General features: G+C 40.8%; 1 protein-coding gene and 13 non-coding genes across 15 annotated transcripts; all 14 read right to left on the bottom strand.

Annotated features, from left to right (window-relative positions):
- Window positions 1-95: 95 nt before the first annotated feature.
- Window positions 96-27175, bottom strand: nrap (nebulin-related anchoring protein). 2 transcript variants are annotated; one of them, XM_026163111.1, is made up of 43 exons: window positions 26876-27175; window positions 26397-26491; window positions 26075-26162; window positions 24803-24907; window positions 24380-24478; window positions 24131-24238; window positions 23885-23989; window positions 23658-23765; window positions 23454-23561; window positions 23263-23370; window positions 22457-22573; window positions 20693-20797; window positions 20439-20546; window positions 20155-20259; window positions 19902-20000; window positions 19716-19820; window positions 19472-19579; window positions 19249-19356; window positions 18943-19140; window positions 18714-18818; window positions 18527-18625; window positions 18337-18441; window positions 17395-17502; window positions 17101-17258; window positions 16338-16491; window positions 16140-16244; window positions 7095-7193; window positions 6770-6874; window positions 6553-6660; window positions 6302-6415; window positions 6017-6214; window positions 5414-5518; window positions 5059-5157; window positions 4781-4885; window positions 4587-4694; window positions 4082-4393; window positions 3888-3992; window positions 3569-3667; window positions 3330-3434; window positions 3107-3214; window positions 2659-2970; window positions 1808-1963; window positions 96-1164 (listed from the first exon to the last, which is right to left on the bottom strand). In XM_026163111.1, exons 1-43 carry the CDS (start codon window positions 26939-26941, stop codon window positions 880-882), a joined length of 5400 nt encoding a protein of 1799 aa, XP_026018896.1. In that variant the 5' UTR covers window positions 26942-27175; the 3' UTR covers window positions 96-879. The 2 variants fall into 2 exon arrangements, with proteins under 2 accessions (XP_026018896.1, XP_026018897.1); XM_026163112.1 differs by lacking the exon at window positions 24803-24907 and having other exon boundaries at window positions 26876-27174.
- trnac-gca (transfer RNA cysteine (anticodon GCA)) lies at window positions 9782-9853 on the bottom strand. The gene has a single exon. It is a non-coding gene; the product is annotated as a tRNA-Cys (tRNA).
- On the bottom strand, window positions 10128-10199 carry trnac-gca (transfer RNA cysteine (anticodon GCA)). Its single transcript has one exon. It is a non-coding gene; the product is annotated as a tRNA-Cys (tRNA).
- On the bottom strand, window positions 10301-10372 carry trnac-gca (transfer RNA cysteine (anticodon GCA)). Its single transcript has one exon. It is a non-coding gene; the product is annotated as a tRNA-Cys (tRNA).
- trnac-gca (transfer RNA cysteine (anticodon GCA)) lies at window positions 11013-11084 on the bottom strand. The gene has a single exon. It is a non-coding gene; the product is annotated as a tRNA-Cys (tRNA).
- Window positions 11186-11257, bottom strand: trnac-gca (transfer RNA cysteine (anticodon GCA)). Its single transcript has one exon. It is a non-coding gene; the product is annotated as a tRNA-Cys (tRNA).
- Window positions 11532-11603, bottom strand: trnac-gca (transfer RNA cysteine (anticodon GCA)). Its single transcript has one exon. It is a non-coding gene; the product is annotated as a tRNA-Cys (tRNA).
- trnac-gca (transfer RNA cysteine (anticodon GCA)) lies at window positions 11705-11776 on the bottom strand. Its single transcript has one exon. It is a non-coding gene; the product is annotated as a tRNA-Cys (tRNA).
- Window positions 12244-12315, bottom strand: trnac-gca (transfer RNA cysteine (anticodon GCA)). Its single transcript has one exon. It is a non-coding gene; the product is annotated as a tRNA-Cys (tRNA).
- trnac-gca (transfer RNA cysteine (anticodon GCA)) lies at window positions 12417-12488 on the bottom strand. Its single transcript has one exon. It is a non-coding gene; the product is annotated as a tRNA-Cys (tRNA).
- Window positions 12590-12661, bottom strand: trnac-gca (transfer RNA cysteine (anticodon GCA)). Its single transcript has one exon. It is a non-coding gene; the product is annotated as a tRNA-Cys (tRNA).
- Window positions 12763-12834, bottom strand: trnac-gca (transfer RNA cysteine (anticodon GCA)). The gene has a single exon. It is a non-coding gene; the product is annotated as a tRNA-Cys (tRNA).
- Window positions 12936-13007, bottom strand: trnac-gca (transfer RNA cysteine (anticodon GCA)). Its single transcript has one exon. It is a non-coding gene; the product is annotated as a tRNA-Cys (tRNA).
- trnac-gca (transfer RNA cysteine (anticodon GCA)) lies at window positions 15302-15373 on the bottom strand. Its single transcript has one exon. It is a non-coding gene; the product is annotated as a tRNA-Cys (tRNA).
- Window positions 27176-27913: the final 738 nt, after the last annotated feature.

Raw genomic sequence — 27913 nt, 5'->3', positions numbered from 1 at the left:
TCACCTCAACATCAGTCATGTGATTCACCTTACTTTGCTGTGTTTTTCTGTACTTAGCAGTCATTTGTATTCTGGGAATAAAAAGGGACAAAAGCTTAGTTTGCCTGGGAAAACAACCCAACAAAAACAGTTTATTAATCACTGATAAAACCAAGAATTTACTCCGAGCCCAGCTTTGAGTTAAAAGAGACACAAACTCACAAAGCTGAACCTGTCAGACAAAAGTAGATCCCATCACTTCAGTAGGCTTATACTTCTTACTCATTGGTTGAAAGTGCATAAAATGATCAAACCTTTTTTGCAAGACTGCAACAAGGTTTTGTGCTTTCATCATTTGAACTTTCAGCATACAGTATTTATCAGATTTTTTTTTAAAAAGGACCAAGCAAAGTGTAAAAAGATGAGTTTGAAATCCTTTGCACTCTGCATCAGTGGCCATATAACAATCTGGTCCAGCCCATATTTCTTCCAAATACACTCAGTATATGAAAGCACAAACTTTCCTTCAGCATTCCACTCAGTTTGACCTTCAACCTGCAATAACCTTAATTCAGCTTTGTTAATCCTGTCGTTTTGCTTGAATTTGCTAAAAATGGCTCTTCAGTTGAAATTTACACCTTAGCACTCACACAAATACCAACAATCCTTCCAACAAACATCACTAGTGCTGTCCTGGTTCAACATGCTTAATCTCACTCTTAATCATATGAACTCTGCTGCAGTTTGTTATTACATCTATAGCAGCTCTGATAATATTGTGGCTTCTCATGTAACTGCAAAGTCACAATTATCGCTTCATCAAAGTAGTAAAATAACACAGTAAAATATAAGCACACTTTCTAAAAGTGACCATCTCTGTCTCCAAATTTCTCCTTTGCTCTACGCTTCTTCTATGGCAGCAACTTTACTGGACTTGGTTGTGTTCTGGAGGGTGGCTGAAGACGAAGATGAGGTGGTGCTGGACTTCTTCTCCATGGATCTGAATGAAGTTGTGGTGGTGCTGGACTTTTTCTGCACGGTCTGGATGGTCTTCTTCCTCTTGACATGAAGAACTTCCATCGCATCCATGTTGACACCTTGCTGGATCTCCTCACTGGTCTCCACCTGCTCAGAAGCTTGCTGTTGCTGTTGTTGCTGCTCCTCCATCATCTGCTGATAATGCAGCTGAAAGGAAGACAGAGAGGACGTTTTCAAGGACTTCCTTATTTTATATATATATATATATATATATATATATATACACACATCCAAGAATACATTGGGAAGATGGCCCCAACTGACCGAGTGCTCAGTGAATACCTCAGGCAGCAGAAACCCAAGAAAGAGGAGGGAGACGAGGAACCATCATGGAAGGACAGGCCCCTGCACGGTATGTACCACCGGCAGATAGAGGAGGTGGCTGATATCCAGAAATCCTACCAGTGGCTGGACAAAGCTGGACTGAAAGACAGCACAGAGGCACTAATCATGGCAGCACAAGAACAAGCTCTGAGTACAAGATCCATAGAGGCTGGGGTCTATCACACCAGGCAAGACCCCAGGTGCAGGCTGTGTAAAGATGCCCCAGAGACAATCCAGCACATAACAGCAGGGTGCAAGATGCTAGCAGGCAAGGCATACATGGAACGCCATAACCAAGTGGCCGGCATAGTGTACAGGAACATCTGTGCCGAGTATAACCTGGAAGTCCCGAGGTCAAAATGGGAGATGCCCCCAAGGGTGGTGGAGAATGACCGTGTTTTGTTTTTTTGTTTTTTTTAAAGACACTGTACTAATCACTATTGTCACCATTCCATGATGAACTTACCATCATGTGTTGCTGATACTTCGCAATAGCCTCATCAGCGCTAACTCCATCAGCCAGCCCCAACTCTGCAGCCCGGCGTGCAAGCTCTGCTTTATGAGAACCAGGAGGGGTCCAGCCCACTCCTCTGATCCAGTTCAGGTCCGACTTGTAGTTCACCTTGAATAAAAAAGAAAAGAAATGACAGTGGTATATTTCTACTACAAATAAGCAAGTGGCCCAAATTTAATACATGGCATTCTTAAATAACTTGGGGTTAATGTTTTCAATACATTTCATTCAATCTTTGGAAGATTTTGGTTAAGCCTGGGCTTATAGTCAGTTAGTTTTTTAATTAAAAAAACATGAATTATGATTCTGATTAAGGCAACAAAACAAGCCAAAAATAAGTTGCTCTGACTGAGCAGTTATACTTTGTGGCTTAAAACTGCAAGAATGATTCAAAAGGTCCAAAAAACATGGGATCTGTAAACTGGAAAACCAAAACAATAAACTCAAAGAGGGTAAAAGAATTCACAGAATTGTGGCTCATTATTAGACCAATACACAGACCAGTTCAATAATGAGAACGCTCTAACCAGCAACCACAAAATGACCCCAATGTTAATCCATGGGGCAATTGTCCGTGTTAAAAGTACACATGCTTGTTTTTTCAGGATCATCGTGTGACTAAAAGTAAACACTGAATTTGGCTCATGCCATAGGTCCCACTGTTGCACAAGACATTTGCTTTTTGAGCACCTAACAGTGCTTCTTCCCTAAATACATATCAATCAATCAATAAATGACACATCAATAAATGACAGTAATTATATTTTCAGATCCAGCTCAGTTGCACGAGCATCACAACTTACATCACTCTGCAGTTTGTAGGCCTGCTTTGCATGCTTGACATTGAGCTGTTCGGGGTCACAGGTGTAGTCGTGGAGCTTGTGTCGATAGGTGAGGTCACTAGCCTGAGCTTGGCTCTTTTTGGCGTGCAGGAACTCAGGCTGATCTGGGCGGATGTTGTAGTGGGCACGTTCCTCCTTGGACTGACGTTTGTACTCTAAGTTGCTTTGGAGTTTGCTTGCTGCCAGAGAGTGCAACATCTTAGGGTCATCCTCCACACAGCGCAGGCCTACCTGGTGGCCCTTCTCCTTCAAGTGAGCCTCCTTGTAGCGGAACTGTTGCAGGGAGAAATACAGGGTCAGCATCCTTTAAATGCCTTTGTTTAATACTGTTACTGTATAGTATAAAAATGTTTGTCCTGGAATAATAGCCTCGAAAATGTATTTCAATGCAACAAGGCCTATAACTCACATCACTAGCGATTTCTCTGGAAGCCTTGGCAGTTTGGAAGGGAATAGCGTCCAGCCTCAGGTCGTAGCCCGATGTCTTCACTTGCTCCCCAGACGCCTTGTAAACTTTCTTCGTGGAAAAATAATGCTCAAGATTAAAATGTTATGTAGAGATATTATCATCTTTTTTTAAAGGATTTTAAAAAATATTTTTTGTAAGTATTTAGCTGATAAATGTGCCTTACATCACTAATCTGCTGGGCATTCATCTTTGCTCTGATGAAGTCTGGATCATCTGGATGCAAGGTGTATTTATGCATGTCGTCATTCTTTCCAGATTTGTACAGCCTCTGTAGTGGATGAGAGGCACAGGCATGAACAAGGTAGAAATATCACCGCCAGCAGCTAAGACAGCAAAAGACTTAGAGCGGAATCAGGTTTTTGAATCAGTTCTCTCTTATAAGCATTTCCATCTTCTTCCTACCTCACTGCACTGCTGATAACTAGTCTTAGCGTGGACTATATCAGGAGAGTCAGGTACTGAGGTAAACTTCAGGCTGTCTGGCAGCTGGCGATACCTCTTCTGCAAGAAGGAAGACCACACACACATTTAGACACAGATGGCGAAAGCTTTTAAAGCAATACTGCATAAATGCTAAATTCAGCTTCATATGCAGTCAGAGCTGGAGCTCATAACCTTACAGGAGTTTAATTAAAACCATAAACATGATGGATATATTACTTTAATTTGACAGTAAACTGCAGCAATATTATAAATTAACAGGTTTCGGTGCATTACTCACATCACTTATAAGTTCTCCAGCCTTTTTGGCAGACTCCAGCTGAGGCGCACCCACTCCATCCCAGGCTACCCCTTTCATGAAATTGAGGTCTGACTTGTAGAGTTTCTAAACATAAAGTAATAGAGCAATAGATGAGTCAGGACATTTGCACTTCCTATTAGTAATTTAATCTCTTCTTTACTCCCAGCCCTCACCTCACTCTGCAGTTCATAAGCCTTTTTGGCCCATTTGACCTTCATGTCGTCAGGGAGCACCGTGTACTCGTGCAGCCTCGTCCTGTAGTCCTGGTCGCTGGCCAGTGCCTGCGCATTCTTAGCCGCCACCAGATTAATCATGTCTGGCGTGAGGTGGTACTGTCCGCTGGTTGTCAGTGCATCCTTGCGGTACTCCTGGTCGCTGGCCAATCGGCCGGCCTGCAGGCAGTGCAGCATACGTGGGTCGTCCATGATGCATTTGACCCCAATGTGCTTCCCCTTTTCCAGCAGGTGGTTGTGTTTGTACTTGTACTGCAGAGACACAAGTTAGATTAATCAACTGGAACTGATCAACAAATTTTAATCAAAAGGATACAAAACCCTGCATACGATTCCTACTTTACCAGAGCTTAGAGTGAGCATTTTTTTTAAAAACTTAATCATGGTTGATTTAACTCTTTAAATGCTTGGGTTTTGCTGTGCTGTTCAACAAATGTGATCTTACATCACTGGCGATGCCCGTGGAGCTCTTGGCAGCCTGGAAGGGGATGTCCTGCATGGTGAGTTTGTATCCCTGAGCCCTGAGAGTGTGCCAGGACTCTCTGTACTTTATCTGCAAAGAAAAAAAGTTATCTATATTGTATATACATATAACATTTGAAAAGAACATGCTTATGATCACTGTATGCTGTTAAGTACCTCACTAAAGTTGGCTGCATTGATCTTTGCTTGTGTAATCTCTGGCCTCTCAGATGTAATAGTGTAGCTGTGTTGGTCATTCACCCCTTTCTCCTTATACAAACGCTGGGACAGAGAGATAAAACCCAGTTTATTATCATTCAAATCATCAAATATTTCCAGCAAAGTAACATGCCTGGTTATTTCTAGTAATCTTAAAAAGGAACGTTGCAGCTTAAGCAAGCAAAAAAACATTTACAAGAAAAGGAGAAACTAAAACAGTAACGTTATTGTCTTACTTCATTTGCAATCTGTGAACTGTGTTTGGCATGGATAATATCTGGAGAGTCAGCAACAGAGGTGTGCTTGAAGTTGTACGGCTGCTGACGGTACTTTTTCTGTTGCAGAGAGAATTAAACAGTTAGTTTTTGGTGTAAATCAAGTCAATGTTTTGAATTCCCACCAACAAAATCAAAAGTTAAACCCAGAAAATTTATAGTGAAACATTTTTACCACTGAAAACGTCAGATCCAGAATCAACTATACGATTTCCCTTGATCATGCATCAAGATAGGGTGAATATAGGCAACCTAACATGCACTGAAAGCACTAAAAAGGGCAGAAAGTAAATGAAAAGCATAGGGGATATCTCACTTCACTGATGAGGTCTGTGGCCTTCTTGGATCCTTCAATCTGCAGAGCACCAGTGGCGATCCAGGCTGTGCCACGCAGGTAGTTCAGGTCAGAGCGATACAATTTCTGTAGGGTGGACAAAAAAGAATAAAATAGGAATATTACAGAAGCAAACGTGATTCCATTTTATTACTGTCAGTTACTATCTAGTACAAGTTTCAGCCTTTAATAATCAATTTGCCTGGTAGACGTGTGCTGTCTGTTACAGAGATAAATAAACCAGCCTTGTAACCAGCCTCAAACACACTTTAAGTATCAGATACTAGCTGTTTCTTTAAAATAGCTTGGCCTCAACAATTGGCACTAAAAACTGAAAATCTTGATCACATCTCTGAATGTAAAAACAAGTCTCATTACATAGAAACAACCACTGCAAAGGTTTTTTTTTTTTTTATCTACAAATACAGCATTTCATGTGTTCATTGATTTAATGGTTTAAAATTGTAAAGTACAAATAATGTTGCCTTTGTGCTCTTTTTCACAGCAAGCTCAGTTGTGACAGAAGAGCGTTGTTAAATCTATAAATAAAAGATGCTGCGAGCAGCTGTCTGCCGTCACTCTCACCTCACTCTGCAGGGTGTATGCTTTCTTGGCAGCTAGCAGCTTCAAGTCATCCGGCAGCGCGGTGTATTGATGCAGGGACAGCCGGTAGTCCTGGTCACTGACTAATGACTGTGCCTTTTTAGCATGTGCAACCTCCAGCATGTCCATGGGTAGGTGGAACTTTGAGAGTTCCTTTGCAGAGTCCTTCTTATACTTGATCTAGATGGGGAAATGTGATTACGAGAATATTGTATAATCATTAAAATATGATTTCTATCAGCTAAACTGCAGAAACTAAGTACTCACATCACTCTGTAGCTTGCTGGCATAGACTGAGTGAGCAATGTTCAAGTCATCCTGCAGTCCCTTCAGGCCGATCATCTTCCCTTTGGTCTTCTGAAATTCTTCTCTGTACTTTTGCTGAAATGACACACAAAACACACAAAGCTTAGTGAGGAGAGCTATTTGAAAATCTGTGTTGACAAGAGCAGTTTCAGTTCAACTTTCTGCTAAAAAATAGTAATAATGTGGTTTCATATGATGAAATGGATTCTCACATCACTGAGGATCTCTGCAGATGCTTTGGCAGATTGGAAAGGAATGGCATCCAGACGCAGCTTGTAACCGCCATCACGTATCTTCTTCCAAGATTCCTTGTATTGCGTCTGAAATGTGTCGGATGGACAAACTCAGTTTCACCGCGAAAACATTATATAAAACCTGCCGCAGAGAAGAACTTTTTGACTGACTAAATGTGCCTATGTATGGTTTTACCTCACTGATATTCATGGCATTCAGCTTGGCTTGCACCAACTCGGGTAACTCTCCACTCAGTGTGTAGTTGTGCTTCATGTTTTCACCCTTCTCCCTGTACAACCTCTGTAAAGAAGAAAAAAGCAGCACTAAAGATCAGTTTACCGCAATGAAACAAGCCTTAAAATAACTCAATCTGGTGAACTTCTAGGTGCTACAGTGGTTTTTGTGGCATATGTCAAGTGGGCCAAAAAAACTCAACAAGCTAGGTAACAACATGTTTGTTGTATGCTATATCACGCAATAATAACATATGGCTGAGGCTACAAATGTCAGCTGAACTTACATCAATTGCAAGTTTGTTGCTTAGTTTGGCCTGGTTCATCTCTGGAGTGTCTTCAACACTGGTGAACTTCAGAGCGCTTACATCCTGACGATACTTTTTCTGGAGAAGAAAAATACCCCAGTGATGAACACTAGGCTGTAACAATGGGAGGCAACCATAAAAAACTCAATGCATATACGTGTTGGGACCACTAGAGGGCACACACTATATCATAAATATCCCACATAGCAAAATTGGTATGGCCTGGATCTGGCCCACACAATGTGCTTACACATGGCCCACATACCGAAAAGAATGACGGCCCCGATCTGGTTTGCCAGAGGTGGCTCACACATGGGCCAGTTGCAGACACACTGCTGGCCCTGTGCTGGCCCAGAACATTTTGAACTCTGGCCCCAGATGTCAGCCTAATGTGTACCTTAATCAAGCCATGTAATAACAACATGTACTGGAACATAATAGTGGAAAACTAGCAAGACAAAACTCTGTTCAGACAGAGAATGGACTGATTCTTATATAATGCCTTTCTAGTCATCCAGATTACTCAAAGTGCTCTGTACAACATGCCACATTCACACACTTTGTCTAAACTGGGTGCTTCCTAACTATATTCTAACTCTTGACATGCAGACTGGAGGCAGGACTCGAATCACTTACCCTCTGATCAGTAGGTGACCTGCTCTACCTCCTGAGCTTCAGCCACCCAGTGGTAAACATGACTAAACCCTCACTAGGTTTAGGATAAAGTGTACATCACAAACCTGTCAAACCTGCAATTGAAACGTTGGCTACCATAGCAGTATAGTATCGCAACATGGCATTTGGGTCTTCTAACTAAAACAGGAAAATGGTAACATAAATAGTGCCATCATTGCCAGACCTGCCCCACATCTGGTTGATATACACCCCGCCATGACACCAGTCAGTCAGAAGTGCCAGCTTGATGCCGGATCTGGGCCAGACCTGTTTTGTATGAGCCTGGGCCACATAAACCAAAACATAATAGGGCCAGATGTGGCATGCCATCGCATAAACAGTGCCATCTACATCTGGATGACATATCACTTGCCATGCCAGAAGTCAGCCAGCTGTGCCGGCTTGACACCAGATCCAGACCAGACTTTTCTGCTATGTGGGATGGATCCTAAAAAATAAAGTACCTAAAAAAATCAAAAAGATGGAAAAACAAAAGGAGACTTTGTTAGATAGATACATAACCACATGTTCACAAACAGTATACAGAAAAATGCTTGCTCAGGACGGGCTCCAAGATCTGTTCTGTTTCATAAACTAATGGTGGTAACATGAGTGGAATGACAAATAAGTGGCTGCTCATGATGAGATTAAGAATAGTGCATGTAGATTCCAGCCTCGTGTATCATATGCAGAACATTACAAAAAAGACTGCACCAGATAAAAAGAAGTGACTTCTGAGATATCAGATTCTTTACAGGATGGGCTTCTGGAAAATGTAGGTACAAGAAAATGGCCGAAAGAATTTATCAAGAATGTTTGCTAAGTAGGAGGAATCCCGACTTGAACCCAAGACCTCTTGATCTGGGGTCAAATGCTCTCGAAGAACCCTGATAGCAAAGGCTTTGACTCGGATTGTGTCAGGAAACACTAAGAACAAGGAGAGTCAAAGGATAGGACAACATTTGTATGAAAATATAGTTTAGAAATGAACAAAGGTGAAATACTAAGGAACAGTGTTTTACTGAATTCAAAGTCAGGCCTGGAAAAAGCCCTGACAACTAAGGTTTTGACTCGGATTGTGTCAGGAAATTCTAAGATGCACGAGACCCAAGAACGCTTACAAAGTAGGGGGTATCCCGACTTGAATCCGAGACCTCTTGAACTGCAGTCAAATTTCTGTGAAATTATACGTTAGAAATGGACAAAAGGGAAATATTAAAGATTTAGATTTATCTGAATGAAAAGGCAGGCATGCAAAGAGCGTTTGTTAAGTAGGGAGCATCCTGACTTGAACAAAAGACCTTTTGATCTGCAGTCAAATGCTATGCCACTGAGATATACCCCCAATACCCCTTCCCAATGAACCTGACAAAGCTTTCATGAAATTAAATGGTAGAAATGGACAAAAGGGAAATATTTAACATCTACATTTTTCTGAATGCAAAGTCAGGCCAGCAAAGACAGTTAAGTAGGGGGCATCCGGACTTGAACCAGAGACCTCTTGATCTGCAGTCAAATGCTCTGCCACTGAGCTATATCCCAGTTACTCCTAATACTCTAAAAGAACCCTAATAGCCAAGGCTTTGACTCGGATTGTGTCTGAAAACACTAAGATGCATGACAGTCAAGAATGTTTGCTGATAGGAAAGGTTTTGACTCAAATGATCTAGAAGAACCCTGACAGGAAAGGCTTTGACTTGGATTGTGTCTAAATATACAGTCAAGAATGTTTGCTAAGTAGGGGGTATCTGGACTTGAACCAGAGACCTCTTGAACTGCAGTCAAATGCTCTATAAGAAACCTGATAGGAAAGGCTTTGACTCGGATTGTGTCTGAATATACATGACAGTCAAGAATGCTTGCTAAGTAGGGGGTATCAGGACTTGAACTAGAGACCTCTTGATCTGGGGTCAAATGCTCTATAAGAACCCTGACAGGAAAGGCTTTGACTGTGTCTGAATATACATGACATTCATGAACGCTTGCTAAGTAGGGGGAATCTGGACTTGAACCAGAGACCTCTTGATCTGCAGTCAAATGCTCTGCCACTGAGCTATACCCCCATTTTTCAGAACGCTTTAAAAGAACCCTAATAGCTAAGGCTTTGACTCGGATTGTGTCTGAAAACACTAAGATGCATGACAGTCAAGAATGTTTGCTAAGTAGTGGGTATCCAGCCTTGAACCAGAGACCTCTTGAACTGCAGTCAAATGCTCTGCCACTGAGGTATACCCCCATTTCTCCTAATCCTCTAAAAGAACCCAAATAGCTAAGGCTTTCACTCGGATTGTGTCTGAAAACACTAAGATGCATGACAGTCAAGAATGTTTGCTAAGTAGGGGGTATCCGGACTTGAACCAGAGACCTCTTGATCTGCAGTCAAATGCTCTGCCACTGAGCTATACCCCCATTTCTCGAAATACTTTAAAAGAACCCTAATAGCTAAGGCTTTGATTCGGATTGTGTCTGAAAACACTAAGATGGATGACAGTCAAGAATGTTTGCTAAGTAGGGGGTATCCGGACTTGAACCAGAGACCTCTTGAACTGCAGTCAAATGCTCTGCCACTGAGCTATACCCCCAATACCCATGCCCAATGAACCTGACAAAGTTTTCACGAAATTATACGTTAGAAATGGACAAAAGGGAAATTTTAAAGATTTAGATTTTTCTGAATGCAAAGTCAGGCATGCAAAGAAAGTTTGCTAAGTAGGGGGCATCCCGACTTGAACCCAAGACCTCTTGATCTGCAGTCAAATGCTCTATAAGAACCCTGATAGGAAAGGCTTTGACTCGGATTGTGTCTGAAAAAGCTCAGATGTATGACATTCAACAACGTTTGCTAAGGAGAAGGTATCCGGACTTGAACCAGAGGACTCTTGATCTGCAGTCAAATGCTATGCCACTGAGCTATACCCCCAATACCCCTGGACAATGAACCTGACAAAGCTTTCATGAAATTAAACGTTAGAAATGGAAAAAAGGGAAATTTTAAAGATTTAGATTTTTCTGAACGCAAAGTCAGGCCTTCAAAGAAATTTTGCTAAGAAGGGGGCATCCGGACTTGAACCAGAGACCTCTTGATCTGCAGGCAAATGCTCTGCCACTGAGCTATACCCCCATTTCTCGGAATGCTTTAAAAGAACCCTAATAGCTAAGGCTTTGACTCGGATTGTGTCTGAAAACACTAAGATGCATGACAGTCAAGAATGTTTGCTAAGTAGGGGGTATCCGGACTTGAACCAGAGACCTCTTGAACTGCAGTCAAATGCTCTGCCACTGAGCTATACCCCCATTTCTCCTAATCCTCTAAAAGAACCCAAATAGCTAAGGCTTTGACTCGGATTGTGTCTGAAAACACTAAGATGCATGACAGTCAAGAATGTTTGCTAAGTAGGGGGTATCCGGACTTGAACCAGAGACCTCTTGATCTGCAGTCAAATGCTCTGCCACTGAGCTATACCCCCATTTCTCGGAATCCTTTAAAAGAACCCTAATAGCTAAGGCTTTGACTCGGATTGTGTCTGAAAACACTAAGATGCATGACAGTCAAGAATGTTTGCTAAGTAGGGGGTATCCGGACTTGAACCAGAGACCTCTTGAACTGCAGTCAAATGCTCTGCCACTGAGGTATACCCCCATTTCTCCTAATCCTCTAAAAGAACCCAAATAGCTAAGGCTTTCACTCGGATTGTGTCTGAAAACACTAAGATGCATGACAGTCAAGAATGTTTGCTAAGTAGGGGGTATCCGGACTTGAACCAGAGACCTCTTGATCTGCAGTCAAATGCTCTGCCACTGAGCTATACCCCCATTTCTCGAAATACTTTAAAAGAACCCTAATAGCTAAGGCTTTGATTCGGATTGTGTCTGAAAACACTAAGATGGATGACAGTCAAGAATGTTTGCTAAGTAGGGGGTATCCGGACTTGAACCAGAGACCTCTTGAACTGCAGTCAAATGCTCTGCCACTGAGCTATACCCCCAATACCCATGCTCAATGAACCTGACAAAGTTTTCATGAAATTATACGTTAGAAATGGACAAAAGGGAAATTTTAAAGATTTAGATTTTTCTGAATGCAAAGTCAGGCATGCAAAGAAAGTTTGCTAAGTAGGGGGCATCCCGACTTGAACCCAAGACCTCTTGATCTGCAGTCAAATGCTCTATAAGAACCCTGATAGGAAAGGCTTTGACTCGGATTGTGTCTGAAAAAGCTCAGATGTATGACATTCAACAACGTTTGCTAAGGAGAGGGTATCCGGACTTGAACCAGAGGACTCTTGATCTGCAGTCAAATGCTATGCCACTGAGCTATACCCCCAATACCCCTGGACAATGAACCTGACAAAGCTTTCATGAAATTAAACGTTAGAAATGGAAAAAAGGGAAATTTTAAAGATTTAGATTTTTCTGAACGCAAAGTCAGGCCTTCAAAGAAATTTTGCTAAGTAGGGGGCATCCGGACTTGAACCAGAGACCTCTTGATCTGCAGTCAAACGCTCTGCCACTGAGCTATACCCCCATTTCTCTGTATGCTTTAAAAGAACCCTAATAGCTAAGGCTTTGACTCAGATTGTGTCTGAAAACACTAAGATGCATGACAGTCAAGAATGTTTGCTAAGTAGGGGGTATCCGGACTTGAACCAGAGACCTCTTGAACTGCAGTCAAATGCTCTGCCACTGAGCTATACCCCCATTTCTCCTAATCCTCTAAAAGAACCCAAATAGCTAAGGCTTTGACTCGGATTGTGTCTGAAAACACTAAGATGCATGACAGTCAGGAATGTTTGCTAAGTAGGGGGTATCCGGACTTGAACCAGAGACCTCTTGAACTGCAGTCAAATGCTCTGCCACTGAGCTATACCCCCATTTCTCGGAATCCTTTAAAAGAACCCTAATAGCTAAGGCTTTGACTCGGATTGTGTCTGAAAACACTAAGATGCATGACAGTCATGAATGTTTGCTAAGTAGGGGGTATCCGGACTTGAACCAGAGACCTCTTGAACTGCAGTCAAATGCTCTGCCACTGAGCTATACCCCCATTTCTCCTAGTCCTCTAAAAGAACCCAAATAGCTAAGGCTTTGACTCGGATTGTGTCTGAAAACACTAAGATGCACGACAGTCAAGAATGTTTGCTAAGTAGGGGGTATCCGGACTTGAACCAGAGACCTCTTGATCTGCAGTCAAATGCTCTGCCACTGAGCTATACCCCCATTTCTCTGTATGCTTTAAAAGAACCCTAATAGCTAAGGCTTTGACTCGGATTGTGTCTGAAAACACTAAGATGCATGACAGTCAAGAATGTTTGCTAAGTAGGGGGTATCCGGACTTGAACCAGAGACTTCTTGAACTGCAGTCAAATGCTCTGCCACTGAGCTATACCCCCATTTCTCCTAATCCTCTAAAAGAACCCAAATAGCTAAGGCTTTGACTCGGATTGTGTCTGAAAACACTAAGATGCATGACAGTCAAGAACGTTTGCTAAGTAGGGGGTATCCGGACTTGAACCAGAGACCTCTTGAACTGCAGTCAAATGCTCTGCCACTGAGCTATACCCCCATTTCTCCGAATCCTCTAAAAGAACCCAAATAGCTAAGGCTTTGACTCGGATTGTGTCTGAAAACACTAAGATGCATGACAGTCAAGAATGTTTGCTAAGTAAGGGGTATCCGGACTTGAACCAGAGACCTCTTGATCTGCAGTCAAATGCTCTGCCACTGAGCTATACCACCATTACCCCTGACATGTGAACCTGACAAAGCTTTCATGAAATTATACGTTAGAAATGGACAAAAGGGAAATTTTAAAGATTTAGATTTTTCTGAATGCAAAGTCAGGCATGCAAAGAAAGTTTGCTAAGTAGGGGGCATCCCGACTTGAACCCAAGACCTCTTGATCTGGGGTCAAATGCTCTATAAGAACCCTGATAGGAAAGGCTTTGACTCGGATTGTGTCTGAAAAAGCTAAGATGCATGACATTCAAGAACGTTTGCTAAGGAGAGGGCATCCGGACTTGAACCAGAGGCCTCTTGATCTGCAGTCAAATGCTCTGCCACTGAGCTATACCACCATTACCCCTGACATGTGAACCTGACAAAGCTTTCATGAAATTAAACGGAAGAAATGGACAAAAGGGAAATTTTAAAGATTTCGTTTTTTCTGAATGCAAAGTCAGGGCTGCAAAGAAAATTTGCTTAGTAAGGGGACATGCCGACTTGAACCAAAGACCTCTTGAACTGCAGTCAAATGCTCTGCCACTGAGCTATACCCCCATTTCTCCTAATCCTCTAAAAGAACCCTAATAGCTAAGGCTTTGACTCGGATTGTGTCTGAAAACACTAAGCTGCTTGACAGTCAAGAATGTTTGCTAAGTAGGGGGTATCTGCACTTGAACCAGAGACCTCTTGAACGCAGTCAAATGCTCTGCCACTGAGCTATACCCCCATTACCCCTGACATGTGAACCTGACAAAGCTTTCATGGAATTAAACGGAAGAAATGGACAAAAGGGAAATTTTAAAGATTTCGTTTTTTCTGAATGCAAAGTCAGGGCTGCAAAGAAAATTTGCTTAGTAGGGGACATCCCGACTTGAACCAAAGACCTCTTGATCTGGTGTCAAATGCTCTATAAGAACCCTGATAGGAAAGGCTTTGACTTGGATTGTGTCCGAATATACATGACAGTCATGAATGTTTTCTAAGTAGGGGGTATCCGGACTTGAACCCAAGACCTCTTGATCTGGGGTCAAATGATCTAGAAGAACCCTGACAGGAAAGGCTTTGACTTGGATTGTGTCTTAATATACATGACGGTCATTAACGTTTGCTAAGTAGTGGACATCTGGACTTGAACCAGAGACCTCTTGAACTGCAATCAAATGCTCTGCCACTGAGCTATACCCCCATTACTCCTAATGCTCTAAAAGAACCCTACTAGCTAAGGCTTTCACTCGGATTGTGTCTGAAAACACTAAGCTGCATGACAGTCAAGAATGTTTGCTAAGTAGGGGGTATCCGGACTTGAACCAGAGACCTCTTGAACTGCAGTCAAATGCTCTGCCACTGAGCTATACCCCCAATTCCCCTGCACAATGAACCTGACAAAGATTTCATGAAATTAAACATTAGAAATGGAAAAAAGGGAAATTTTAAAGGTTTAGATTTTTCTGAACGCAAAGTCAGGCCTTCAAAGAAAGTTTGCTAAGTAGGGGGTATCCGGACTTGAACCAAAGACCTCTTGATCTGGGGTCAAATGCTCTATAAGAATCCTGATAGGAAAGGCTTTGACTCGGATTGTGTCTGAATATACATGACAGTCAAGAACGCTTGCTAAGTAGGGGGCATCCCGACTTGAACCAGAGACCTCTTGATCTGCAGTCAAATGCTCTGCTACTGAGCTATAGCCCTATTCCTCCTAATTCTTTAAAAGAACCCTAATAGCTAAGGCTTTGACTCGGATTGTGTCTGAAAACACTAAGATGCATGACAGTCAAGAATGTTTGCTAAGTAGGGGGCATCCGGACTTGAACCAGAGACCTCTTGATCTGCAGTCAAATGCTCTGCCACTGAGCTATACCCCCATTTCTCTGAATGCTTTAAAAGAACCCTAATAGCTAAGGCTTTGACTCGGATTGTGTCTGAAAGCACTAAGATGCATGACAGTCAAGAATGTTTGCTAAGTAGGGGGCATCCGGACTCGAACCAGAGACCTCTCTCCTGAGTTCAACATAAGACCTGGTTCATTAGATTAGAACACCCATTATGCATCTGGAAATTATAGGAAGCAGGGACTTATACGCCCTGAATCGAATTAAAAATCCACCCCTGTAGCTATCAAATTAAGATGAAATCCACATGAACTTATCAGTTAGGGCAACAAGAAATGCTAAATTACATAATGTCAAATTATATGTCTCTTGTACTCAAAGTGAGACCTGGTTCCACAGAGCAGAAGCCTGATAGTTTTGGGCTTCTGAATGGAAATTTAGCCCATAGGCCTGAAGGAGCAAGTTTTCTCATAGTTGAAAGAATGCCTGGATATGTTGGATGAGCTTTATAGTTTTATGTTTTTTAACATGTAAAATCAGATTTCCTCATATTTTAAAGTATGAACTTCAACTTGAATTGAAAAATATATAAACAGATATGATTTTAAACCTTGGAAGTTTCTGTGATATAACTCTCTAACCAAACTGAACACTAAGAAGATTGAGACTGATCTAAAAAAAGAATACTTTTGCCTCATTTTTACTAAAAAAAAAAGGGGGAAATATTAATAACATTTAACAGTGATTGTTTTATAGCTACTCGGAGCAATGCCTTGTCAGTCATAGTATTAAACATTACCTCGCTGACCAGCTCCCCAGCTTTCTTTGCTTGCAGGACATCCAGAGATTTCGAGGCCTCCCAGCCAACGCCCTTCATCCAGTTCAAATCTGACCTATACTGTTTCTGAAAACAGACGTGCGCACATATCAGTATCAAATTCTGCAGTACTTTTGCATGAAATGATTGGTCATTCCAGTGCCTAAAAGTAAGATTTACATCGCTTTGTAGTCCATAAGCCTTCTTCGCCCAGGCAACATTAATGTCAGTTGGCAGAGTAGTGTATTCATGGAGTATAGTCCTATAATTGGTCTCAGTTGCCAGGTCTTGAGCCTTCTTGGCATGGCTGATGTTCAGCATATCCAGGGAAACACTGGAAATGAAGATTAGTTTCAATGAGGAGCTTTGTTCCAAAACTGCAGAAAATGAAAGGTCAGTTATTGTTGAGTTGAGTTCAGCTCTTTGCTGATTGGGGTCTACTTAAAAAGGAGGATAATACACTTCATTTTACTTTGACTTTATCTGGGGTGATGGCTCATGCAGTCTTTATCAGAGCTTGTTTGACCTTTTGAAATGAAATGTCCTGTAAAACTTTCTAAATTGCTGCTGGTATGAAAAGAAAGCAGGATATTGCTAAGGAATCTGCTAATAATGTTTGTAATAATCTAAAAGCTTCTGTCAGTAGTTTTCCTCTTCAACTGATATCTGATAAATGATATAAGCTCTTTATCTCATTTTTAGAGTTACTGAAATGCTATAACACATGCATCATTACCCTCTGAGGTATAAAGATAAGAATATTAGGGCTAAATGACCTCGCTAACTCAGAAAATGCAAAATGAATTGCTTCACTTATTACCAATTAATTGAAGAAGACCATGCAACACAGATTTAAGAAACTATACCCAACTATAAATGACTCCCTTTACTTTATCTCTAGTACCAGATGCATCTGGGTGTAAAGAACTAAGCTTGGCCTCACCTGTATTTGGTCTTAGTGTCCTCGTAGTTCTTTTTGTAGTGGCGATCACTCTGTAGTTTGGTGGCCAGAGTGGAGTGAGCCATCTGAGAATCCTCACTGACCGCTTTAATGCCAATCATCTTGCCTTTGTTTTTCTCATACGTCTCTTTGTATTTCACCTGCAAAAAGACAAGAAATAAATGGTTCAAGATGCTAAATGCTACTTCTTAAAGAATCCAATGATTTCAAAATGCTGCAACTCAACCTAACCTAAGGTTATTGCAAATTTCAGAGTAAAAGAGAATAGAAACTCACATCACTAGCCAGGTCTCTCTTGGCTCTTGCTGTGAGTATAGATAGGGAGTCCAAACGGAGCTCAAAGCCCTTTTCCCTCTGCTTCTCCCAGTTGCTCTTGTACACTTTCTGCAAAGACAAATGCATGAGGAAAAAAATCATATCAGCACCTCACACGCACATATTGAGAAACTCGTTAAATTGCTTTCACCTTCAGGTGAAAACACAGAAAACTGTGAGGGCTGCGTGAGACAGACTAGAGACAATTTGTGAGACAAATTAAGCGTGAAAGACAATTTCACGTTGAACGGTGCGTGAGCTGCTATTTCAAAAGACTTAAAGTGCATTATATCACGTCATGTGGATTTTTAAAAGCAAATCTAATTTTGATAATTTTAAATTATTGGACTGAATAACTGGCTAACCAGCTTGATTTTGTACCATATGGAGACACTAAATAAGTTCAGCTGAATATAAGAAATTGGCTTAAATAGATTCCGCTTTCTGAGAACAACACTATGTCGAACCAGGTCACAGAATCAAACTGCTTTTAAGAAGATAAAATACAGTTTGTTTGTGACATTTTATATATATGTGTGTGTGTGTGTGTGTTTGGTTGATATATACAGTTTTGTAATGATACCCTATGATTCATTAACTTGTAGAATCATCTTCAGCAGCAATAACTGAAAGTAATCGTTTTCTGCAGATCCTGGTAGCTAGTTTTTTACCTTTTTAATTTCTATGAAAGAACAAGGGACGTACTTGGTTTTCCACATAAAGTCCCTTTAAAACATAATTTGTCAAATGATTGCATGCATGAACTTATACCAGTTCAAGTGTGAGACACACGGCAGTCAACTGCACATTCTTGAGGAGCTTGTATAACGTAGCAGATAACAGATATAGTTTAAAAATGTGAATATTTGTTTTCTACATCAATTTTTTTATAAATGAACTTACTGCACTGAGAAGGTCCGCGTTAGCCTTTGCTTGTCTGAAAAGAGGTTCGTCCTTTGTGATGGTGTACTGGTGCAGCATCTGCTCTGTGTTTGCTTTGTAGGCCAACTGAAAAGTCACATAGATTAGTATATACTGCAAGAATGCACTAGAATGAATGGCGTCTCATTCCGGCTCTAAAGTGGAGACTTACATCGCTCTGCAGTTCCTGGCTTTTCTTTGCGTGCTTGATGGAGAGATCATCAGCCACCTGGGTGAACCTGATGCTGTCTGCCTTCTGACGGTATTTGGTCTGAGAGAAAAAAGCAGCCAAATAAATGGTGTGCTTGAAAGAAAACAGCAACAAACTAAAATATAAACACAAGCACATTTCCACTCACATCACTAAGCAGCTCTCCAGCTTTCTTTGCCTGAGTGATGTTGAGACATCCTTCGGTCTCCCAGCCCACTCCTTTCATCCAGTTCAAGTCTGAACGATACTGGTTCTGCAGAGAGGAACAAATGTCAAGAAAGACTTCTCCAAAAGACTTCTCTTTGCCTTTTTCTTCATGTCTCTGCATTTAAAAGAGACCCCTTAACCAAAATATCACCCTCAGGTGGCTCTCTCACCTCACTTTGGAGGGCATAAGCCTTTTTGGCCTGCTGGACCTTGATGTCATCTGCCATGACTGTGTAGTCGTGGAGCTTTGTGCGATACTCCAGGTCACTGGCGAGTGCCTGGGCCTTCTTGGCATGGCTTAGGTTGATCATGTCCAGAGGAAGGCTGTACTGGGCCTGGCTCTCTTTAGAGCCCTTCTTGTATTCAATCTGAAGTTGTAACAAAAAGCAATAGGTAACCTCTGAGGTTATACTCTGGGCTTGTGTGAGTCACACAAGTCTACACTATTACATTGCAGGTCAAGCAATTCTACTTACATCACTGCTCATCTTAGCCACTTGCAGAGAGTGCAGAGTCTTGGAGTCGCTCACGTTGACCCCCACAGCCTTCTCCTTGTTCTTCATGTAACTCTCTTTGTATTTAATCTGAAACACATGCCCGTCTGACTTGATTTCATTTGCCAGCTTTTACTTCTGATTAAAGCCACTTAGATTTTTGCTTAGATGTCTTTGCAGCAAAGAGAAGCGTGAGTTTACTTACGACACTTGCAAGGTCTCGGGAGGCCTTGGCTGCTTTGACGCTCAGATCGTCCACACCAATTTCACAAGCTTTAAACTTTGTCTTCTCCCACTCCTCTTTATATTTAATCTGAAGAAACAGAAATGGGTTATGGCATCATAATGCCAATAACAAGATAGATCATGTGGATTGGTATTGAATTCTGGGTGCTTGCATGACGAGTGAAGGTAAGCTATTGATGCAAGTGTGAGAAGAGTAAACTTACATCGCTACACAAAGCAGCATTGGCTTTGGCTTTTTGGATTTGGGGCAGGTCTTGGGATAGTGTGTACTGATGCTTTGTCTTCTCATACCCGGCTTTGTAATTTAACTAGAGGCCACATGAATTACATGGTTAGAAAAAATAAGAAACTTATTAAGTGTTATGCATGGTGTTATACTGTTTACTTACGTTGCTGACAAGCTGAGCATTTTTCTTGGCCAAAACAATGTCAGGTGTGTCTGTCACTGACTTGTACTTCACCTGGTCAATGTGCTGCCTGTAGTTCTTCTGCAACCACAATGACAACAGCGCTGGGATGAAGTTTGCTATCTGAGAACCGACTTTACATTTGAATAATTTTTCTGATTTTAAGTGCTTTTAAAAAAAACCCTTTTAGCGTTAAAATGTCCCTTTGTCTTAATTATATTGTTGGAGGCTGTACCTCTTTCAGTGGATCCAGTTTTCTTTGGCTTTGGTAACCTGGCGTAAGATTGGCCGGGTAGTTGTATTCAGCCTGCTCCTGCTCACAGCCTTGTTTATAAGTAATCTGAGATATGCAGGACAAAACCACCACATCAATAAAATCACTCGCACAGACAGTTGACAGTTTATCATTTTCTATTTACAAATTAAACATGTAAAATTGTTTCTTTTTATCCGTGTAATATGAAATCAAATCCAACCAAGCAGATCTAATACACTGATTTGATTAAAAATAAGACTTACATCACTTGCCAGCTTCCTCGCTTTCATGGCATGCATGGTCTTCTTATCAATACCCGAGTCTTCATAGTGGCCTTTCATACCAGTAGTGTATTTCTCTTTATATTTGTTCTATAGAAAATATTTGTTTAAAAAGAAACATGTTCATGTGCTAATATCAGGTATTAATATATAAATACGTTGTTTGTAGGGTGTCAAAAAATCTACAAAATTATCAAAATATATATATTTGACATTGTTTTTGAGATTAAACTTACATCACTGGTGAACTTGGCAACCTTGGCTGCATTTTGAAACTGTGGGGTCTCACAGAAATTGATGCTGTGTCCTTTGCTGTTCTCCAAGTCTTTTTTATACTCCACCTGTTAGCAAACGTAAAAATAAAGCAGCCAAGCTGTAACATTTTTCACTGCAACCTCATTTTTCTGTTTTCCACAGTGAGAGCTGATCCTTTGTGGCACATTGGTGCCTACATGGCTAAATATACAGTAAAGTTCCTCCCACTAATCAGTCACCATCACTGACACTCCATCATCACTCGAGAGTCTCTGAGACCAACCTTTAATCTTAAACATGCTTTGCTGAGCTTAACATTAAAACCATTTCCCTATTTAACATGTCAGTCTCTTTATCATGAAAATATCACACAGGGGAAACCTCACCTTTAAACACTGGTGCTTGAAGTTATGTGATCATGGCTGTTATTGGGGCCGTCTTTTCTGCTAGCTTTATGCTTAAGTGCAAATAAAGTCACTGATCTCAACCTCTGGATGCTGTTTGAATCGTTGGAGCTGTTTAAAATATTTTCATAAAATTATCTGAGAAATCTAATGCTTTGTGCTCCAGCGTGGTGAGTGAAATACCAGTATCACATTTAGTACTAATATAAAGTCTATTGATGCACCATGCTAATCACGTTTGCTAGTGTTAGCTTGTGGTGGGCAGATTAATCCAACGCTGGTATTGGTTTTGGATCGACAGTAGTGCTATATGATTGATATTTTATTTCTATCTTCTTACTTGAGTATGTAGTCCACTGAATTGGGTTAAATATTTGTTTTTTAATGCAAAAATATACCTCAGTACTCTTGTGTTCACTGTCAAATCTATAGCACAACAGAAACTGGCACAAAGTGCTTTAGAGACAGGCACATTTACATTCCAGGTCTCCAAAAAACAGTTTCCATAAGCAATAAAAAGCTGAAAAGTGTGTTTTATTGTGTAAACTAAAACTGAAAGTGATTTAGTGTTTATTAAATGTGATGATGATGATGATGATAATGATGATGATGATTCATTTTTTAAAATCATGACATGCTGCTCTTTGCTACACAAGCTGCCTTTATAGGTTAAAAAGTATCAGTGTGGGCATTGGTATCTGAAATACTTGCCCTGTATTTACTTAAAATACTTTACAATTCGCAGTATAGAGCAGCACTAGTGTTAGCTGATAACTTCTCATCCAAATATTTCTACTTTTGGATTAAAAAGCCAAAACGACTACACTCCAGGGTTTAAAATGCAACTCACTAACCATGCTATGTTCTTTATTTACAGTTTGTCATTATATCATAAACATTATTTGAAGCATAAAACAAAAAAACAAAACTGAGATAATGTGTCTGTGTGGTTTTGGTGGAAAATTAGATTCAGAATAAGAGCTAATTTCTAACACACATATTTTTAAGGCTAAGAATAGATTCTTAAAAATAAAGCGCAGTGTGAGGTAACCTTAGTTTGGCAGGATGGGCCATGACCTTGGAGGTAAGCTGTCACCTCACCACACAAGCATTTCAGAGATGCTGAAAATGCAATTCAGGAGGCTTCATGTCTGCTGGACGCTGACACAGTACACCCAATATCTCCCACTCTTAAACACACATACATACATTTACCTGAGACTGACTGTTGCTTAGACAAAAAGCTATTTGAATATTCACATTGTTCTTTCCCTACGCTCTGAATAAATCTAGACACACAAATGTATTTAGCGAAGGTTGTATGCTTCTCACGAGCCTCACCTCACTGACAATCTTGTTGATTTTTCGTGCGTTCTTCAGTGCCAGATTATCCTCAGAGGTCAGACTGTGAAAGTGTGACGTGCCCTTCATCTTGTTTAAGTCTTTCTTGTATTTTAACTGGAAAGAGATGAAAAATTACTAAACGTGTTGCAGGAGGAGAAGGACAAACAGTTTTGCTCCTGCAAGGTTGAGGAACACACACAAACAGAGTCTAATTCATTCACTGCGGATAGTTTAGAGAATGATGACATCAAGTCTCCTCATTGTTGTCCCTCGTCTGCTATTCTGCCCGGTGTTGACAAGGACACTTGATTGATGAAGCTGAAACTCTTACACACTACACTCTGCAATGTTTTGACAACATTTACTACTAGTCCACATGACTAGATGACAGATACAAGCTCCCTTTATAACTACATGCAATCCTTCCAACACCTACACAACAAAGCATCTAAATGTTAGACTCAACATATTTGGGGCTCAGGAGGTAAAGCAGGTCATCTGCTGATCGGAAGGTTTGTGATTTGATCCCTGGCTCCTCAGGTCTGCATGCCAAATATCCTTGGGCAATATACTAACCCCAGGTTACTCTCCGATTCATCCATCAGAGTGTGAATGCTAGTGAGAAAGCACTGAAGAAAGTGAATGTGGCATGTTGTATAAAGCGTTTTGAGTGCGCTGGGAGAGTAGAAAAGGGCTAAATAAGACTCAGTCCATTTACCAAGATGGACCAATTACATGTTTGTCAAAGATACTTACAGCTTTTAGAAATATTTCACTGGGTCCACAGTCAGATTGATACTTACATCACTGGCAATTTCCTGTGCCTTCTTTGCAAGGTGATAACCAGGCGTAATCATGGCGGGGAAACTGCCTTTGCCTCGCTGTTGCTCGTATTCTTCAGCATAGGCAATCTGGAAACAGGAGAGCACTTTGCTTTATTTAGTTCACTTTGAATTAAAACAAACTGATGGAACAGTGACAGTAATTTTCATACATGGCTGAAGTTCTCTGCATTTTCTTTGGCATGGACAATCTCAGTAACAGCCGCTTCAGCGCTGGCTTTCCCCTTTATCTCCTGTTCGTACATCTGACGATACTTAATCTGGTTCAGCATGAAAACAACAGCATTTACATGCATTAGTATTTACTTGCATATGTGTGTGCTGTTTTTTTTTGTTTTTTGTTTTGTACTACTTACGTCACTGGCCTGCTCAGTGGCCTTCTTTGACATTTTGTATCCAGGCGTAAGGTGTGCAGGGAAACTACCTTTACCTCTCTGCTGCTCATATTCTTCTGTGTAGGCATACTGATGAAAAAGAGGTGATGCCTCATATCCATAAATATATTATTGTAAGAATATATATGTTTATAGTTGAGCAGAGCTAGTTAAAAAAAAAAAAAGTCAACAATGTCTGAAGGGCTTACATCGCTAACAATTTGTCCTTGTTTCTTGGCCAGAATCACCTCAGGGGGGTCCACAAATGTTGTGTATTTGGAAACTCTTTCCTCGTGTCCTTTTTTATATTCCAGCTGAAGAGAAAGACAACAAAGCATTTTTATTTGGCCTCTTGAATTTTTGATAAACTTGCATGGATTGTTTAACAGAAAGGGAAAATCAGTGAAGTTTAATCTTTTCTGTGAGGTACAGAAAGCTAAACGAAATCCACTTACATTACTTGCTAAGGTATTTGCCTTCTTGGCAGTTTGGTAGCCCGGTGTGATCATTGCAGGGAAGCTACCCTTTGCTTTTGACTGCTCATATTCTTCTGTGTATTTGACCTGTACAAAAAAGAAGCCACAAAATCAGCCATGTGACCAACACTGTTAAAAATTGTAAGTTTTTTTTATATCAACTATTTAAATAGAATATACTCATGATACAACAACACAACAACCAGTGAGAAAAAAACGTGTACTCACATCACTGATGGTATTCTGTGCCTGGGACATTGTCACTATCTCCTGGTTGCTCACCATCCCTGAATACCAGGTCTGCTGCTGTGAGAACTCAGACTGAGACTGAAAGGCCGGTTTATATATAAAAGATAAACATGGTCAATTACAAATGTTCCTAAACCAGGCAATTATGCATCTTGCAAGGTTTTTATGAACCTGTTAAATAAGCCATGCAATTCATTTATGTGAAATCATACAAAAAATAAACAAGTGCTTACTCATGACAGACAAAAGATTTGGCTGAATTAAAATACTAAAGTAGAAGAAATTAGGAAGTTTGAAGAATAATTTGTAATTCTTCTCTCTTTTATTTGATAAAGATAAGAATTTGGGTTGAAAATTCCCTTTAAAAGGGTTCAATGGCCAGTTGCTCTCCCAGGAGCTCACCTGGCTGGCCATCTGATTGGCTAGGCAAGCCTTCTTCAGCTCCATGGATCTCGTGTCACAGTGGAAGGTGGACATAAAGCGTTCGCCATCTTCGCGATACTTCAGCTACAAGGATGGCACATGGATGACAAGCATTAAGCCAAGGCCAGCGAGCATTTGCACATGCAGACGCTGCACATGTGACTGCAGCATCCATTTTGGTAGTTGGATGCTACTAATCACCTAAAAATAAAAATATATTTTTTTTACTGCTAGTCCTAACTGGTATTGCTTTACTTAAACAGTGCCAAACATCTCTCTATTCTTGTGCTGCAGGAGAACCTGAGCTGAAAAGCTAAATGATGAAGGGATAATGTTAGAGAGCTGGTATTAATAACTAAGATGTTCCACTCAAGATGGTACAAGACCTGCCCAGAACAAACCAGAATAGAGTACTTTGTATATCATCCTAGAGTTGTAAAAACCATCCCAAACTAATCTTAGAATAGCTCTATGTCAGAGGAAGAGACAGGACAGAGTGACGTCTCTAGAGCATCATCGCCTAAAGGGTATAAAGTACAATCAATAGGAATAAGAAAGCAAAAGCTGCATGTTAACCCAAGCAAGATATACACTTTTTAAATGTTCAGTGGGGTAAATCTAGACAGGGGGTTGAGGGCCACTCATGATCCGAGGTCAGCCCTCAGATCAAATGTTGAAATGTTAATTCCCACATCCCTCCAGTGGCTTAAAACAGTAGCCGAGGCGCTTGCTAGCCTACTGCTAATATAAGCATGAGAGCCTTGCGTGAACTTAGAGGCACAGACAGACTCAGACAGACAGAAACAGGTGGCTGAGCAGAGGAGAGGAAGGGATGTGAAGCTGTTTTTCCTGACATATAATTTTAGCCCGTTGAAGCATAAAGTGGGCTAAGTGGAGGGGGGTATCTAGCCCCTGTCAGGGAAACAGAAATAACCTGAGCCAGTCTCCATTCCAAACCACCTCCGTCACCACGGCCTCAGAACCACCGACCACCTCTCGTAAAGAAGGATTTAGACCTTTGTGATCCAACAGTAATGGATACAAATGCTCAGGGTCAAATCTCAAGTTTTTTACTGCCTTTTTAGACCTCGGTGTTCAGTATAAATAACAATCTTTAGAGTAGACACAGCCATAAACTGTCTTTCCTCTAGTGCCATAGACAGCAACAACAATGCCAGTGAGTCAGAGGACTGAAACATGTTGTATGGCATGCATGCTGCTGCTGTGGTTTTGCTCAGGATGTCCTCTTACCTCACTGCTGGCCTTACTTTGCTTCTTTGCGTTAATGTTGATGGGGGTCTCATAGACGCTTGTGAATGTGTTGTTCCTTGGATTGTGCCTGAAAGGATGAGATACACATATAGTTGCCAACATGGTCACACCAGGTGTAATTCACAACGTTAAAAATGGGACCCTGGCTATTGTGCAATCGTGGTTTACTAAGATGCAGTTAATTTGCCTCCTCTGTGCTTTACTCATTAAAAAAAGATTACGTTTTTATTTATTTTTATCATGTCTGGTGATTAACTACAAACGCTCAATAGGCATTGCAGTAGTATTGACTCCTACTTACACAGAGCAGTATGGCCTCTTCTTGTGGCTGACAAAGTTATTTGGAGTGAGTACCATTTTGCAGACATCACAATGAAAACATGCTTTGTGCCAATTCTGCCAAAAATGAAAGAAAGAAAAAGAAAGACAGACCATGAATCTTTAAATCCGTGTTCAGAGGAAACATGACTGGAATCTAGTTCATTAAGCAGAGAAAAAATGCTGGACAAGTAATTTCTGTTATATCTGATTAATAAGAGGCCCAGAATAACATCAGTAATCACATCACATTTTTCCACATGGACTCAATGACCGATTCTCTAAAGCTTTAATGTCACTGCTAAACTGTAAGTCTTTTTTTTGTCCAGTCTTTTAATTAAAAACAATCTTATATCCATAACCATTGTGCAGCTGTTATTAGTTTTATGGCTAACACAGACACATTTGAGAGTTCACTTTAACCCAAGAAGGCATTTATTTATAAATGCTTTAATGTATTACCTGGTCAATGCAGTTGATCTTCTCAGCTGGGTAGACCACAAACCCACACCTGGCGCAAGACTGCATGGTGAATGTTTTCCCTTCTTCTCAAAATCTCTCGGGAAAACCAATAAAACTATTGGCCAAAATGAAGTCGGGTCAGTCAGACGGACAGACGGCCCTTTAGCTGAGGAACTGGGAATCCCAGACAGTAGCGGTAGTGCGTCTCTGGTGGCTGAAAACTTAGCTCTGTGACTGTGGGACTGTGAAACTGGCTCTTACTTCACACCATGTCCCATGATGGACCACCCCCCTTCTGTGCCCCGTGCTCAAAGACTGGCCGAGTCCAGCTGTCTGTCTGCAGTGAGGGGGAAACAGAGTGACAGAGAGTTCACGTGTCAATCTATATGTGTAATGATCCTCAGTTGGACAGCTACCTCAACTTTGAGTATCTCCACATGACTAACAACATAAAACTGTGATTCCCTGTGTAATACTTTTACTTAGTCAAGTCATCAGCCATGCATGTAAACACAAAGTGTAGGCTGCTTGTTTAAGGCAAGTTTCTGTAGACTTACAAAAGATGTAAAGAATAATGACACAGGATTAATACAGACATACGAGAAAAAATACACAAAAAGTGAATACTAAAGAAAAAGGTTAACGCAACATTAGCAAACAGCTTTTTTGACATAAAATGAGGCAATCAAGACCCTCTGAAGCTCAAAAGGGTCAGGGCTGTATTCACTGTAGGAAGACTGTCATGAGGTTGAGGTTTTTAATCTAACTGTGATAATAGGTCACATACCTTGACCTCATAGGATTTTTTTTGTGATTTTTGATAGATTAAATATGCAATAGGAGTAAATATTTAATACTTTGAAATTAATTGTTTATAGAGTATTCTTATACTTGAAGGAAATAGTTTCATATTAGGGAATTAGTCAGTTATAACATATTACTTTTCTTTGCGTGATCAGAGACGTTCGATGTTTGAGGTTATTAACTTCAGTCTATAATGTGACATTTTATCTGTGATGTCTTAAAATGCTTCTTTGA

This window comes from Astatotilapia calliptera, chromosome 3, assembly GCF_900246225.1.
Source record: "Astatotilapia calliptera chromosome 3, fAstCal1.2, whole genome shotgun sequence".
Taxonomy (NCBI): Eukaryota; Metazoa; Chordata; class Actinopteri; order Cichliformes; family Cichlidae; genus Astatotilapia; species Astatotilapia calliptera.
Note: the sequence above shows the minus strand (reverse complement) of the source record. Positions and strands in the feature narration are given on the sequence as shown.

Bases quoted from the DNA above. Each gene is read 5' to 3' on its own strand.
- nrap (XM_026163111.1), bottom strand. From the start codon at position 26,941: ATGCAGTCTTGCGCCAGGTGTGGGTTTGTGGTCTACCCAGCTGAGAAG. The intron at 18,819-18,942 runs GTGAGAGAGCCA...TCCTCTCTGCAG, and splicing joins CTTATGCCCTCCAAAGTGAG to AACCAGTATCGTTCAGACTT. The intron at 6,875-7,094 runs GTAAGTTCAGCT...TCTTCTTTACAG, and splicing joins GCAACAAACTTGCAATTGAT to AGGTTGTACAGGGAGAAGGG.